Source organism: Melanaphis sacchari, unplaced genomic scaffold (assembly GCF_002803265.2).
Source record: "Melanaphis sacchari strain LSU unplaced genomic scaffold, SCAv2.0 Contig221_pilon_pilon, whole genome shotgun sequence".
NCBI classification, from domain to species: Eukaryota; Metazoa; Arthropoda; class Insecta; order Hemiptera; family Aphididae; genus Melanaphis; species Melanaphis sacchari.
In genome coordinates, this window is record NW_020271098.1 from 354,430 (window position 1) to 371,405 (window position 16,976).

General features: G+C 22.0%; 2 protein-coding genes across 2 annotated transcripts; both read right to left on the minus strand.

Annotated features, from left to right (window-relative positions):
• Positions 1-2,442: 2,442 nt before the first annotated feature.
• Positions 2,443-10,160, minus strand: LOC112594185. The gene is made up of 13 exons (XM_025338850.1): positions 10,127-10,160; positions 9,058-9,232; positions 8,380-8,503; positions 6,914-7,087; positions 6,284-6,389; positions 5,414-5,487; positions 3,982-4,056; positions 3,742-3,890; positions 3,563-3,666; positions 3,331-3,497; positions 3,119-3,271; positions 2,846-2,994; positions 2,443-2,775 (listed from the first exon to the last, which is right to left on the minus strand). Exons 2-13 carry the CDS (start codon positions 9,115-9,117, stop codon positions 2,602-2,604), a joined length of 1,509 nt encoding a protein of 502 aa, XP_025194635.1. The 5' UTR covers positions 9,118-9,232; positions 10,127-10,160; the 3' UTR covers positions 2,443-2,601.
• On the minus strand, positions 9,896-15,013 carry LOC112594109. The gene is made up of 9 exons (XM_025338739.1): positions 14,669-15,013; positions 12,705-13,346; positions 11,597-11,790; positions 11,422-11,524; positions 11,208-11,312; positions 10,982-11,145; positions 10,717-10,906; positions 10,140-10,202; positions 9,896-9,909 (listed from the first exon to the last, which is right to left on the minus strand). The coding sequence occupies exons 2-9, from the start codon at positions 13,342-13,344 to the stop codon at positions 9,896-9,898; spliced, it is 1,473 nt and encodes a 490-aa protein (XP_025194524.1). The 5' UTR covers positions 13,345-13,346; positions 14,669-15,013.
• Positions 15,014-16,976: the final 1,963 nt, after the last annotated feature.

Consider the following 16,976-nt stretch of genomic DNA (forward strand, 5'->3'; position numbering starts at 1 on the left):
TATTGATAAGTATGGTAATTAGGCCTCACATTTGTATGTATAATAATATTTATTTATTTATTTATTTCTATGATTTACCATATTATAATTAATTAGATATAATATTCTAAAATGCTATAAGATTATTATTAAAATGAAAAAAAAATTATAGTTTACATAAATATTATATAGCTGTACATTATAATATAAATTTTTTTTTCATTGTACTAGAAGATAATATTATATATAGGTACATATTTTAAGTATTGTTTTACTTCTTAAATTTCTTTACTATATAAATAAATGACAAGCACAGACATTGGATTTGTAAACAATTAATTTTAGTAATTTGATTACACTTCATTATTTTCTGAATTTTTCCAGAGTTGTCTGAGTAAATGATTGAATATTTGATAATTTTTAAAATTATATATACTAGTTAACGAATAGATAGTATTTGCAGTTATTCATCAATCACTACTAAAATTTGGCAATAATATGAGTTCATAATGTTGTTCATTGATTATTAATAACTATATTTACTATTTATTATTGAAATCATTTCAAATTATCATTATACAATTATGATCATCAGTCGTTATATTGATGTTCCAAATATTATAATAGAGATACCTAAGAAATCTAATTTTAAAAGGACCTTTCAATTATATATTATACAAGTATCATAGTTAAGTTAACTATTGTTTGTAATGTGTTATTGAAAACATTTTTTCAAAGAGCACAGTGTTTGAATTGATGTATAAGGATAAATGGTATTGGTATTTATAATACTCATAAATTATTTGTTAAATATTACCTTTTTCTTAATGTATGTGTTATCTAAAATATTATTTATTATATTTATATTTATTGCTAACATCTAAGTTACATCAACGTTGTTATAAATTGTTGATCGCTTTTTTTTATTTTATTTGAATGATTATTTAACTGTGTATACACGTTTATAAGAGTAATGTGTACACAAGACCACAAGATTGTAAATGCTTTATTATTATTATTACTATTATTATTATTGATATTTTATAATTTTTTCTGATTTGGTTTGTAATATTAAAAATTAAAGTATGTCAAAACCTGTGATCTAAATTAAAACTTCTATGAAGCAATAAGATAAAAATTATGTAAAAATTAGAATGACTTTCTTAAAATGTATTTAAATCAATTGTTCGATTTATTAAATATTGTAAAAAAAAAGTCTATAAATATATCAACTATATTTTGTAGATATAAAACGTATTAAAAATTGCTGATTGCAAATATCGATTATGTTATTTAGCGAAAAACATGTATTGCAAAGTGATGCTATTTATAATGACTATTAATACGTATGTAACATGCTGTAATTATTGTACTTAAAAATTATTATGTCCACCAATGTTTTATTGTTTGTTTCATAAATTTCCAATTTTACTAGGTATTTTATTTATTTATATAGTTACACAAGAATCATATTTACATTATATATTATAATAACTCGTAGGGTACAAGTTTGTGTTCAAAGGAAAAAAAGAAAAAAAAAGATTGATAAAATTAAAAAAAAAAAGTATTAAACTATCATTATTATCTGAACATAATTTTCTTTGTTTTTTATTTACCTATGCTGCTTCTGTTCCTCTAATCCTGTTGTCCGTGTTTCAAACACTAAATTGAGCTTAACCATTATTATGGATTTATTTCTGGTTCCATAAAACATTTCATTTTTAATTCAACTGGGAGATGACTGAAGATTGTGATAAGTATTATCAATTATCAGTGGTTTGTAAGCTCATATACTAATGCATTATAATAATTCTATGTTTTGTTTTCCTCTAAAAATTATTCAGTGCCCTCTTCATCATAATATAATCCATAATGCCAATCGTAGAAAAATAAGCATACATTTTTCGATACCAATAATAAAATGTCAGTAATATATACATCCCATCCTACATAATTGTATACTGTTCTTCCAGTTCAGTAATTATACTTCAACCAAATACATTTATTAAAGTATAGTTTATTGTTAATGGCCGTCTATGTATAATGTTACTGGAATTTTGATCTTTGATTGTATAGCTATTAATAATTAAAATAATTGTTAAAACATTTGTTATGTTTTCTTACATTGGTGCACAATGTAGATACAATGGGTTTATCGTCTCTCTCCAGATACATGATAAATATTTTTTAAATGTACATGTCATGCGTTCAATATAATTCTTAAAGTTCGAATTTAAAATTATTTGATTGATAGTGATAAAAAGAAATTTTACGGAAGATATCAAGAGAAATAATTTTAATTAAAACATTTATTCAAAAAAAAAATCCTTAATTATAAGTTTAGATTAGTGATAAAATACGCAAATTGACAGACAATATAAAGTTGATATTTTTTTATTTATGAGAATTTTTCACAAACAATTTATATTTTTTATAAACAAAATATATTTTTTTTAAATAATAATAAATAACAATAAATAAAATAGTTACACATTTTATGCTCCATATGCATTCATATAAATAACTTATCTGGTTTAAAAAATTAATAAATTTTAATTGCATACGTTTCTGACTTCTATGACATTTTGAGCTGTAACAATTTTACTGGATGATTAGATTCACTTAAGTTGAGCAATTTAAATTGGCCATTTGCATGGCAGAACACAATTTTTGCTTAGCGTTTGTTATTATTCTTATTGTTTCATCCATCAGAAATTCAGCTTCAATATGATTTACTATTAATGACCATGATACATTGTTATTAAAGTGTAAACCAAGTGTCTCTTTGTTTTTATCCTGTAGAAAAAAGACTAAAATGTGTAAATTTCTCATTTAATGTGTATAATTTAAAGTTTATGTAACTCACAATACGAATGAATGTACTCATTTGTTGAATATGAGCTAATGTTGGGAAATGTTCATCATAAGGTATCAGCCATGCACATTCACCACCCAATATTATCAGCTCGTATTCCGTAATCACTATACCTGGTAAGTCAATAATTTCAACAAGTCCTGAAATAAATATTATTTATATCCATTAAATGTCTACAGTAATCATATACCTGTAATTTCAGTTTAGGTTAATGAGTCATAGTACATTTGATTCAAAGTAAAATAATATTATCCCATTAATTACCATTATCTGTGATGATTGTCGCGCACTCACAGAACATCACATGAATAATAGGTAAATGTAGTTCGTTTTTGTAAAGAATATTATTGACATATAGATAAGAATTAGTGTTTGGGGAAGAGACTAATACCTCTCGTTGTTCAAATGGTTTTATCCCTGAAACAGTGACGAATAATGGTATAGAATTAATAGTCAACATTTAAATAATTACATACTTTCTAAAAATACAATTAATCGTATAGTGATACGTGGCACGTAAAGAACAAATGTATATTTCATCTCTCTTTCTGGTTGAGTGACACATATAGCTAGACCAACATTCCATGGAAGGGCAGCTATGGACTTGACAAGACTTAATCGATGTCTAGACACTTTTTGTAAGCTATACAAGATAATAATATAGTGAAGTGCAAGAATACCATACTAATCAATGTATACACTGCTTACAGTTCATCTGGCTGGCCGATGAATTTAAACACATATAGCGATTTGTTTGATATGATCACACACCCATCAACACGGTGATCTGGGCTCGTCATAATACAATTACACTGTTAAGTGAAATATGTTATTTTTAGTTTAATTTAAATAAAATATTTAAAAAAAAATTGAATAACACAACCTACTCGAAAAACCAATACAAATTCTTCTTTGTCTCGAAAAAATTTATTTTGAACATATGATTTTAACCGTAGATCAACTGATACAAAATCATCATAAGAGAACTTAATAGGTACATCTACTACTGATGGAATCGTAGAATCGATGTTACTTCCTGTTTTTATTACACAAACAATATACATAATATTTTAAATGTGTTTAATGTTCATTAAGCATAATTATTATATTTAATTGTTAATACATACCTTTTATAGTTGACGAACTGTTGTTGTGTTGCTTTCGACTTTCATAAGCAGTACACACACTATCTGTCATTGATCCTAATATTTATATTAATTCAATTAAAATGCAACAAAAACCACAATAAATAAAAATTTAAAATATTATACACATTGTTAATGTCAGTATTTTATTAAGATTTGAACTTATCATAAAATTACTCAAAAATTAGAAATATTAATTATTTTATTAACTTGAATTAAATTTTATATTTAATATGATTCTAATAATAAAATATTTGTAAGATACGATATATTTTATATATAAAAATTATACTTAGAATAAACTACAAGGCATAAGTAAGAAAAAAGATCAATTTTGATATTATGTTATTAAAATTATATATTATGTAGTAAAAAATATATTAATTTAATTTAATAATTAAAAAAAGGAAATATACAAATTGTCCAATGTCCACTGATGACAATACTCACCAATTTACCATGCCAAATTTATACTATATTTAAAATAAGTCTATGACCAAAATTGAAACAACTGTATTATAAATTACATTAACTGTGTTTAATAGAATTTATAAAATAATTATACATTATGGATAAAATAAAATAATGAACAGCAATAAGGAGAATCAATTCACTGACTTGTGCAGTATGCTACCTACCAAAAAACTTCACAAGTGTAGTTTGTTACATTACTACCAACTAATTAATAAAAATTTATCAAACTAAAAAATTTACTTAATGTATTGCTAATGATGATCATTGTTAAGTATTTTATCATATTATTATACATTAATATATATTATTTTTACAACAAGATGTTCCTTCCATGTGCTACCAAATAAAACATCATCTTTTAATTTAGACAACAATCAAGTTCTGGCAGCAAGTTTCTCTCTTGAAGATATTTAACACATGTTTCTTTATTAGATGTTTTTTGTTCATATAATACAACATTGATTAATTCATTATATTATTTTAAAATAAATAATTGTATAACATATACAAAGTAAAACTCTCAACTAAAAAATACACCTGTGAACACAGTAAGGCAAAAGGACATAATATAGACTAAAATAATATATGTAAAAGTTAGTTATTGTAGGTCTTGATTGATATTTACTAGTTATAATGGCTATTTAGCTATAATATTGTATAATTGTTATATATTATTTATCTTAATGACTCAACTCATAGGTTTGTATAAATAAAAATAACTATAGTAGGTGGCATACTGGAGGTGTACAGTTTTTTTTCTAAGTAACATTTCATAGTAGATAGCATACTACACAAATATCAAAGCATGAGACAGATACAACAAACAATAATTATTTATATAGTAATGAACAGTTAAAGTAATTTTGTCATTTTCTTATTTTAAACTGAGTAAAAATGTTAATGTACAAATTACTAACACTAAAATTATAGAAATACTAACCTGAAGAGCTACTTTCAGTTAATGCAGTCCGAACATCAATAGTTAGTAGAGGTTTTTCTGATTTGATTTCTTTACTATAATATAAACATAATTTGGAATAAAAATAATATACAAGTATTATAGTTAAATATTCATAAATAGAGTCTAAACCAAATATTAAATAATACACCATAAGACAATGAAAAATTCAAAATTGCATTTAAGTCAAAATTATAATTTTAAAATGGTGAATTAAAAAATAAAATATAAAAAAATATAATGAGCAAATATCTGAAAAGTTGGTATTAAAGTATTTAAAAAACTACTAAATCGCAGATTATCTTTTACTCATATTCTTGTCAAAAATATTAAATTATAAACTCTTGGTTTTCACAAAATATATTTATGTTGTATTATATATTATACTAGAATCTATGGTTATAATTTTTTAAATATTTTTTCTTTTTTAAACATAGATATTCTTGAAGAAAAAGAATAAAGCTCAACAAAAATTAAAATTATCCATTAGATAGAATATGGACAATAGAAACAAAAAAATCAAAATAAGTTAATTGCATGGACAATTTATTGTAGCAAATTATATCTTTTTATATTTCAAAAAATATTAAATATGAACAATAAGCTGAAATGCAAGATTTGAAGTATCTTTATTATAACTATTTTTTTTTTTTAACATTTTGATTTCTTAAGTGACCTAAATAATATAAGTATAATCTAATAATTAAAAATTAAAATTGTCACTTATAATTTTAAATCAATTTGTATATATTATAAGAATTTTAATAAATTTTATTTATTGAACTTTTATAGTTAATATTGAGTTACGGTTTAAGAGCATGAAAATGTAATATAAATATAAAACATATATACCTTGATATTACTTCAAGAATTTCAACAGAATTCTCACTAGGATTACTTATAATTTCTACATCACTATCATTACTAGAAAATATTCGTTGTTCTGGTTCTTCTGAGCCTTAAAATGTTTAAAATTTAATATTATTATTAAATATAAGTAGATATAGTTCTGTTAATTATTCAAATACTTTTTTTTTTAAATCATTCAATATTTTAAATGATTCTATGAATTTATAATAAGATTTCATGAGATAATTGAAAATAGTTAAAATTTATATCCACCAAAATGAAGTTTAACTTGACATATCAATTAATAATTATAATAGAATATGTGAAATTTGAAATTCTTGAATTTATTTAAGCATGTATAATTAACTATTTAATTGAAATATTTATAAAAAAGTTAAAATATCTATTTTTGATTAATGTACAAATTAATTGAACAAAAGAAAAATTTAATTGTTAAATATTTTCAATATTTTTAACTTTTAAATAGTATTTGTATTTATGTTCAAATACTTGTTAACAAAAGTATTCAAATTCATATTTCAATTACAAATGGCATCAAATGTTTAATATGTATTTTAAAGTTTTCTTAACAAATCTTCATACGTAAACATATTTTTAAATTTTTAATCTTACTAGATCTTGAATTAATAGGTGTTGAATTATTAGAGTTTTCTTCTTCAATAAAATTTTGTTCATATATTTCTAATGGCTGATTTGACTTCTTAGAAGAAGATGGAAGAACTTCTTCTTCTATTTGTATAATGATATTGCTGTCACAACTAGGGCAACAGTTTTTTCTTTTTTCTTCTGGAAAACAATTAAATTATTTATTTTTTTAATTAAGCAGTAATACATAATACTATCACATTATTTTTGGTGATTAATATTAAACTAATAATCAATTTAATAGTTAAGTTAAATGAAAATGTATTTTTCAAAATCAAATAAATAGATTATACTTTATGGTAGGTTGAAATTCTAATCTACCTAATTTTAATTTCTGAAAACAATAATATATTAACATTTTTAGATTCTAGATGTTCTCTTACTGAAAAATTGAAGTTTATGTTTTGATGACATTAGATACCAAAATGTATAATTAAAAATCATCCTCAAACAATTTGTTTTATTTTTTTATTATTAATTATGATACTTGAAACATAAATATACTTAAATTGTCATTTTTTATACTCAATAACATTTTCAAAATGATTATGTTTGTACTATATTCTAGAAAATTTAATTGAAGACCTTTCATATGATATTCTTATAGAAAATAATGAAATATCAAATATATACAGAATAATTATTTAGCTAAGGCTTGAAAATGTAATTCAAATTTCCTCATAAGTTGTATTTAAAGCGGCTTAAAAGTATTGAAAAATCTCTAAAAACTTCCATGCTTGTTTTTTTCTTCAATTATATTGGTTTGTCTTTTTATATACAATATAAATGTAGACACAAATTGATATTTATAGTATTATGTTTTAGTTTTTATTTTTACATTTTATTTCTAATTTATTATTCATCATAATTATAAGAAATTTTTGTTATTAGTTTTTATCTTTTAAACTAATTTTCATGTTGTTCATTTTTTCCTTATTTTATGAATTAAAAACTAATTAAATATTGATATTCACAGGAGTTGATAAATTGTAAAAATATAAAAATTGTATTTAATATCTGTTACAGATATTAATTTAAAATTATTTAATATATTATAATATCTAATGGTGCAAACAATAACTTGCTGAAAATTTTTTAGACCTAAAGTAAAGTACTATTTGACTACTCATGCACTCATAGTTTTTAATCTACATTTTTTTTATTACTTAATAGTATAAATGTTTTTATTAAAAATCTTTTATTTTACTAAATTTAAAAATCTAAAATTTTACTAAATTGTCCGGTACCCACCTGCCCAACCACCAACCCATTTTGATTTTAAGGCAATTGCCTTAAAAAAACCTACTTCAGCAGTCCAACTAAGATGAAATTTAAAATTTGTTAAGATCATGTAAATGTTATAAGTATTTGATATACTGGGCTATAATAATAATTTAAAAATATTTTTTTTTTTATTAATAGTTTATACTCACTAAGAACATTTTTATTACTTTCTTGACAAAATATTGTATCACATTTTATACATTTAAATACCAATTGATTCATTTCACTCAATGTTCTCGACTCTAATTCCATACTAATAATATTTAAAAATTCCTAAAAATATACATAAATAGATCACAAAATATAATATATATTAAATTTTCTACTTATTAAAAATCTAAAAACAAATAAAAAAAAAAAAAAAACTCTTCTTTTTAAATTTACATAATTTGAAAGTCTACTATTCCTAATCTGTATGTATAAATATTATGCATACAACGGGTAAACTTCGATATGTTTCAAAATTATACAATCGATTTTGATTTTGTTCATGAGTGTGATTTGGTCTAAATTAAAAAAATAGGATAGCTCATATCTCGATTAAAGGTAAGTAAGAAAGATAAATGAGAAATGATTTGATTTTGCAGCAACAACTGATAATAGGTGAAAGATAGAAGATAAAATGGATAAAATTATAAATTTTTATAATTTAAAATCATAAAAATAATTTTTAAAAATGAACAATATCTACTTCAATTATAAAATATAATTTTCATGTTATCAATTAAGAACTTTGTAAATAGTTTAGTATAGCATTAATTCAACAGATTATGACAGCCTCAGCAATGTGTAGCTGGGTCAATTAGTTATTTAATAATTTAATTTACTTTAGCATCATCTTCACTCATTGCATATATTCTTTGGTTTAGATTTTTTCTAATAGTCATAAAATTTAATTGTAATTTAATTGGGTCAAATCCAATTTTGACACAACTTTCAATAGAATCTCGACTCCAGGTAGCAAGTAAATGACCATCAACACAATTCCTTTCTTTTAATTCTCTATAACAAATTCATAAGTTATTGTTAGGAACACTATTTTTAATAATAATAAAAAAAAAATACATGCATTTAATAACCAGAACATAGAGCCAGTGGCACCCACTAAAGGATACCATGCGTCCACTGAGGTTATAAAATGTATTATTATTATTACAATACTTTAAATTAAAAATACTAAATATAAAACATTTTTCTCTCAATTTTATAATCAATAAAATTTATGGTAACTATTTTTGGCATGAATTCAGTATATGTTTTTATTTAAAAAATCATAAGTTAAATTGCAGTTATTAATAATAATTATAAATAATAAAATTTTAGAATTAAGTCTCATAGTATCAAAAATAAAAAAACTTTTACGTATTGAAACTTTGAGATATTGGTGATGGTATGCTTGAAATTTAAAAAAATAATTACATTTATTTTTCAATAATTTTTTTTTTTTTTTTTGATGCAGTAAATATTTAATTTTTTTAATTAACTTGTATTATTTTTATGTTAATGAAGCATAATAAATTATGGAGATAATTGTAGACATATAAAAAAGTTTTTCATGCCAAAATAAATTAACATGAAAATCCAACACTAAAAAGATTGTGATTTTTTATTCAAAGATTGTGAATAAAAATGATTTAAAGAAACTTTGAAATACAAGAATTTGAATTAGTGAGGTTTTACTGTAATGGTATTTTTTTATTTATAATACTTTTGTTAATATTATATACTTATTATTTTCATTATTTCATCTTTGTTTTAATAATTGTTTATTTCATGTAAAATTATTGAATTTAATAACATTTATATTGTAGATTAGTAGACTATTATATAATTTAAGTCACTAATAACTAAAAATAAAAATAAAACTATTATTTAATTAAAAATTAAAATACTTACTTTTCAGTTAAACATAATAAAATATTGGAATATTCGTTTGTTATCACATCAATATTTTGAACTCGCCAATAATTTTCTAAAAAATAAAATATACATAAGCTTAGTAGTTATAGCATAACTTAAAAATTTATCATAGACATTTGTTAGAAACTTTCAAGTGTCAGTATAAATTTGAATAATTATGTTAAAGTAATATCAGTTAGAAAAAAAAATGAATGTCAGATATATTTTTTTTTTACCATTACAGTCCCTATTAAAATCAAACTATAACATCAGTATTTAGATATATCAATTAATTGTTATTTCTTTATTTTCTTAACAATTTCATGCAGTCTATTTCGATCACCAAAAACATACATATCATTCAATTTTGGAGTGGAAAAAATATTAATTTTACAAATTTTTAAAATACTGCTATAAACAGAATCTAATTTTCTAGTGATGGCCCATGAGTAACTTAAACTGAATGTATCAGAGGCGTGATCTCACCAAACCAGACAGAAATTGCTCCCCTGAGTTACTCATACATGATAATAATTATACACATTTAATAATTTTAGTAAATATAATCAATTTCAAAATTAGCTGACCTGATAATCTTAAAGTTTCTTCATTTTTGTTTAACATATAATATTCTGGATTTGAGTTAACTATTAATGTTTGAACAATTTCTGGCTCAACATCCATTTCTAAATGAGATTCATTATTTAATATAATACATTCTTCGTTATCAGTAAAATCATTAGATTTTGAATTACTGTCTTCAATAATTTGTTCTACCTATAACATTATTTTTTAAATTTATATAATTCTATTATTTATATGATATAAAATATTTAAAAATAAAATCTATACAGGAACTTCTTCAGAAAAAGATCCATTTTCTGACTGCTGTTTGATACCCAAAATATCTTGAACATAACTTCCAGCATTACTATGTAACCAATTATCTTCTCCAAACATTTCTCGTACATTTTCAATTTTTTTTTTTGTAGTTAAATGTTCCGACTTTAAAATTTCTAAAAATAAAAATAAATACATTTAACTACTAACATAAACTAAATTATAAAATTAATAAAACCTTTTTTTGAAGTTGTTGGCAGTACAGGAGTTTGAATAACGCAACATTTTTCCCATTTATGGTCTTCAATAACAGGAGATCTTATTTTTTTGGCTTTAACACTTGCTAAAAAAAATTATTTTATTATTATATTATTATTGTTGTAACAATGTTACAATAATTTTAATATTATATTCATCAACATATATTTTTTTTTTATAAATTAATAATTTACCAGGAGGCTGTTGATAATGTAAAAATGACAGATCTAATGATCTGGAAGACTGTCCAACAAATTGTTTTTCTGATTTTGAAAGTAGTTGATTGTCAAGTTCAAACTATATTAGTGAGTAATAAAAATTATAATAAACAACAATTTTAATTTATAAATTTATTTTTTAATTTCTTACAAGTTCAACAGCTGCATTTTCATGGAGATAACCACAAGTTATTTCTCTATGATTTTTTATATAACTTATAGGATTGTGGCTTAAATTTAAATATTTTAAAATAGCCATGTCGCCAACTGCTGATATTAATTCATGATGTACAATCATGTTATTTGACAAATCCAATACTTTTAAATTTGTCAATTTATATAAACCTAAAAATGAATAAAATAAAATAATAATAAATACAAATTTATACATTTTTAAATATTTTATATTATTATCTAAATTTGTCAGAGTACACAGAGGTCATATTAAAGTTTACTTTTTATTTATTTTAGATTTTTTTAAATAATCTTTGGGAATAATTAAAATAATTTTGAACAAATATGTCACAAAAATTATTTCATTAAATAGATACCTTTAAAAGAGGAAATTACTTTGTAGGAGGTTATATTTAAAATTATATTCATACCCACTAAGATTTAAATATGTGAAAAATTGTTCAGGCACACATAAATATTAAAGTAGTTATTTTTGTAATGTCTAAAGTCTACTTAAATAAAAAATATTAAGTAATTTACATTTAAAATACATTTTAGAGATTTATTTATCTTAATTTTGGCTCCAATTACAATTATAACTCAAAAAAAAAAAAAAAAAAAAACATAATAAAAAAAATAAAAATCATTTAACTATAATATATTTAATTTTGAGAAGAGTGAAAATAATTTGAATTTTGATGTCTTATTTCTTACGTGGTTTTTTAATTAAGTGAAGTGTAATTATTTTTAAACAGTTAAAGTAATCTAAAATTGACAAAAATAAATTAAAAAATGAAATGAAATATATTGTCTATATTATATTATATGGCTAGATAATTAATAATTACATATTAATGAATAATTTGGTATACTTATACCTAATAATTTTAATACTTTAATATAATGAAAATGTGATTCATATATTTGCACTAATTATAGGAGTTTAAAATGTTTAGGAAAAAACTGTACAAACATAAAATAGTAAAACAGTACGTAAAGTATGTATATGTACTTATGATGAACAATTTTGCTTTATAATGCAAATCTGTTTTAAACTAATAATTTATTAATATAAATATAGTCACCTGTTAAATTGTTAATGCAATTATAACTCAGTATTAATACAGTTAAATTTATAGCTCCATAATCAGTTAATATTGGTACTTGAGTCAGCCTATTTATGCTTAAATTTAAAATGTCTAAATATTCCAGTTTTTCAATATTTTTGACTTCAGTTAATAAGTTTCTTGGTGCTTCTAAATATGTAAGATAAGGGGCTAATAATATTGACCTATCTAATTCTCCAAGATGGGTTCCTCTAAGTGCTAAATACTTTAGGTTAGTCCATTTTTTATTTAACAACACAGCTAAAGATTTTAATGGACCATAAATAATTAAAACTTCAATTTTTTCATAATTTAAACCTATCAACCATTCTATATCTATATCATAAAGTTCTAAATAAACTAGATTATGAAAAGGAGAAAGTTCAATAGACTGATTAAGATCAAAATTAGACGATTTAAGTAATTTCAACTTTGCAACTTTTTTTAGAATTTCAGATAAATAGTGATGATTTAAAATATGATCATTGTGAAGTGATGATAATACTCTTGTGATAATAATATGAAGAATTTCTGTATTGAGTGTTAATTTTTCATGGCCAGTGACAAAATTTTCTCCTCTGCATTTTAATTGTCGAATCAGCTTATTAACGGATTCCATTACTGAAAATATAAATAATAAAAAAAACCATAATTATTGTTAAAATATTATTAATAATATAATACTGGAAATAAATATAATATAAACTATAAACATTTTTTATGTTCTCCTTATTAAATTTTCAAAAATCATTTTATTTTATTTATATACTTTATCATGAGTACCTAATTAATTTATTATGATTCAAGTATGAATATGAAATTATAACGAAATTGTTGGGAATTTGAGGTAGCACTTCATTTACATTTTTTTTTGTTATTAAAATATTAATTATTTGTTCAATATTCAGTATCAATCAATATTTTTTAAAAAGCTTGTTGTTTTAGACATAAAATAAAAAGTGCTTAAAAGAACATCACACTACCCATAATTTGATTATTAGCATTTAATTAAATTAGGTACTATGATGAAAATAGCAAAAATATTAATTGTTTTACAAAGAATAGTGTTACGTATAATTAATAATAAGCAACAAATTAATTAAAACTTTAATAACTTTATATTTCAAACAAATATACCTCATACATTAAGACAATCAATTTGTAAATTATATTAATAAAATAAAAACCATTCAGTATATATATATGATTTTTATAAGTTTGATAATACATAAATATATGATTTTTATAAGTTTGATGATATTTAAAAGCATTATTATTTAATAGTTTAATTTAATGATTTTTATGCAGCGACATAATTACAATTTTTTTAATATTCATATTTGTATACAAATCACAACCTTGTCTAGAATTACAGTACACTTGAAAAAAAAATATATAAATTAGATTTAAATTTAACAAAGTATCTCATGTTTTATATTAATTAATAATTTAATAATTTATCCTATGTTAAGAATGAATTGTTTATGAATCTACATTTCATATACCTATCAAACTTTGCTGAAATTTAGAATAATAGGTACTATAGTAACCAAAAAAACTATTAAATATGAAACATAATATAGTATATTAAATATATTACAAATATGAATATATTTACAAAATACATACAATTATAGTTATTTTTACTGTTATCTTTATGGAATGTATGTAATATTACAACATCATAATCATAAAAATACCTACATACAAATTACTTTACTCAGGTAAGAATTGTTTAATAACAATAAATCATAATTTAGAGTACTAATGAGTTATAATTAGTTCGTTATTAGACATACCAGAAAATGATAGATATAAACTTAAATATGAGATAATAAATATTAAATAAACTAGTAATAAATCTAATAAAATAAATCAATTTGAAAATTTTATTGATAATAATTAATAACAAAACTAAATAAATATGAACAAAAGGTACTTACAAACTGATCTCAATTATTAAAAACAAAGAGCTTTTGTTTCTGAGAAATTAGCTTGTCAATTGGTCGTTATATAGCTAAATAATTGTATTAAAATGTATTTACATGTTTTACGAGGTGTATTATCATGTTAATGAACAATTAATTAAAAATACACAACATTAAACTACAAACTGTGATAAACTTTTAAAATAAACATATTTTCTAATAATTCCAAGAAATTTAATAGTATGTAAACTGTAAACGTAAGTGTTTTACTGGTTTAGTCGTTTTGCGGTATGCGATATTATATAATTTATACTCATAATAATCAACAGTGATTTGACTAAGTCTCAAATTAAAAATAAAAAGTTCAAAGTCTCAAAGGTTGAAAACTGATAAGATAATAATTAATAACACATCAGAATGATAAGAAACAGGTGTCGTATCACGGCAGCGTATATTAAAAAAAAACTGATTCCGAAGGTAAACCAAAATGATAAGTAATATCACGGAGTGTCGACTGTCAACTGTCGATTAAATGAATAAATAAACTAACTAAAAAATAAATTAAAATCAAAATTATTTAGTCATCTTACCGAAACCAATGTCTGAAGTTCTGTACTCAGTGCCTGGATGATAGATAACTACATAGTCAATTGGTAGTACTCTATTTATAAATAATATAAATTTGTACTATATATTAATATGTAGGTGATACGTCTCGGAACTTATAGTCAGTAGCTCTATAGAATACAATACAGACTAATGTCACTTTTTATATTTACTCGAGTTGTTTGGGTTAGTCAGTAGCCTTATTGAATTAAATTTATATCTTGTGACATGAAAGGCTACGTATTATGCAATATACTAAAATATTAAATATCTAAATTCTAGATACACATTACAACTTACTACTAATGCCACTAATGGTCTTGCATCTTGATGGTTTTGCAAATGCTCAAAACACTGAACTTACCAAAATATATACTGACATTTTCTTATTTTAAAATTTAGTTCTATCGAGTATTAATTTGTTACAAAAATACAATTTTAAACGTCGAATATATATAAACTCATAACTTTCAATTTTATGATTATTAATTATTTATTTTCATAGACGTCTATGACTATTACTACGCTTGAAATTCGGTACTCAGTAATGTTTTATGGAATAACCGATAAGTCCAATGGGTACGTAGTCCTTCTACCCAATTGGCATTTGATGGTTACAACCATGTAAAACTTTGTATTTTGACATGATTAAATTATTAATTTCTCTAATTATAATATGTTTTTGTGTTATAGTTTAAATACGAAGACATTTAGTTACCTAATTAAAATTTCCTTGAAAATTAGGTGGGTGGGTGGATAAAGAAAATAATGGTATACCGTAATAATAAAATGCCAAATTTTTCTCCTATTACTTCATTGAATACAAGAGCGTCATTAAACTATAAGCAATAAAATAGTTATAGTATATTTATTTTTTAATATTTTGAGGGGTGGTTAACTGAAAAAAGTGAACGAGTCAATTCAATTATATGAACTGTTCATTTTAATTTAATACTACATTCATTATAACATTAAAATATTAATAAGTGGTTATACCATATTATTATATCAACTTATATAATTTAAAATTCAATAATATACCTATTTTTATATATACCATAAAGCAGTAAAAATAGATTCATAATATTTATAAATATTTTGAGTTAAACAAAAAATGCTTTAGTGTATTGTAAAATTCATAACATATAAAATAAGTTATTTGCCAAGAGATTAGTTTAATTTTTCTACTCTCATTTCATTCATTGCCCATTGATTATAATGATTACAGTATTAAAATAAAGGTATAATTTATAACAATATCATAAAGAATAATATTATCCATGTCAGAAACTTATTTATAAATTTCATTTTTCAGAAAGTAAGGAGACAAATTGTTACTATTTATTGAACCTACAAAGGTTTCTTGATATATATTCAAAAATTAAAATATGTTATAAAAGCTAAGAACCACTTGAATAATAACTCTTGACTTGATGAATTATACATAATACACACCATCAGATAGAAAACTAACAAGGATGCTGGTAATTTATATGCTAGCTCCACTCTTGCTAAGACAACACAAGCACATGAGTATAGTCGGTCCACTATTGCCTTTTATACACTCCACTTGGTCAAAATTGTAATCCTTGTTCAAATTACGACGAGTTGATCTCGAGAGTATGGAGCTAGCATAAGATAATTTAAAAACCAATAGACAAAATGACATGTATAATAAATTACAAACATTTATTTTTCAAATATTTTTAGAGAGAAT

Excerpts from the sequence above, each read along its gene's own strand:
- LOC112594109 (XM_025338739.1), bottom strand. The coding sequence starts at position 13,344 with ATGGAATCCGTTAATAAGCTGATTCGACAATTAAAATGCAGAGGAGAA. Across the intron at positions 11,146-11,207 it reads GCCAACAACTTCAAAAAAAG|AAATTTTAAAGTCGGAACAT; the intron begins GTTTTATTAATT and ends TTTTATTTTTAG. Across the intron at positions 10,203-10,716 it reads AGAAACTTTAAGATTATCAG|AAAATTATTGGCGAGTTCAA; the intron begins GTCAGCTAATTT and ends TTTATTTTTTAG.
- LOC112594185 (XM_025338850.1), bottom strand. The coding sequence starts at position 9,117 with ATGACTATTAGAAAAAATCTAAACCAAAGAATATATGCAATGAGTGAA. Across the intron at positions 5,488-6,283 it reads ATTCTTGAAGTAATATCAAG|TAAAGAAATCAAATCAGAAA; the intron begins GTATATATGTTT and ends TTTATATTATAG. Across the intron at positions 3,891-3,981 it reads CAGTTCGTCAACTATAAAAG|GAAGTAACATCGATTCTACG; the intron begins GTATGTATTAAC and ends TAATAAAAACAG.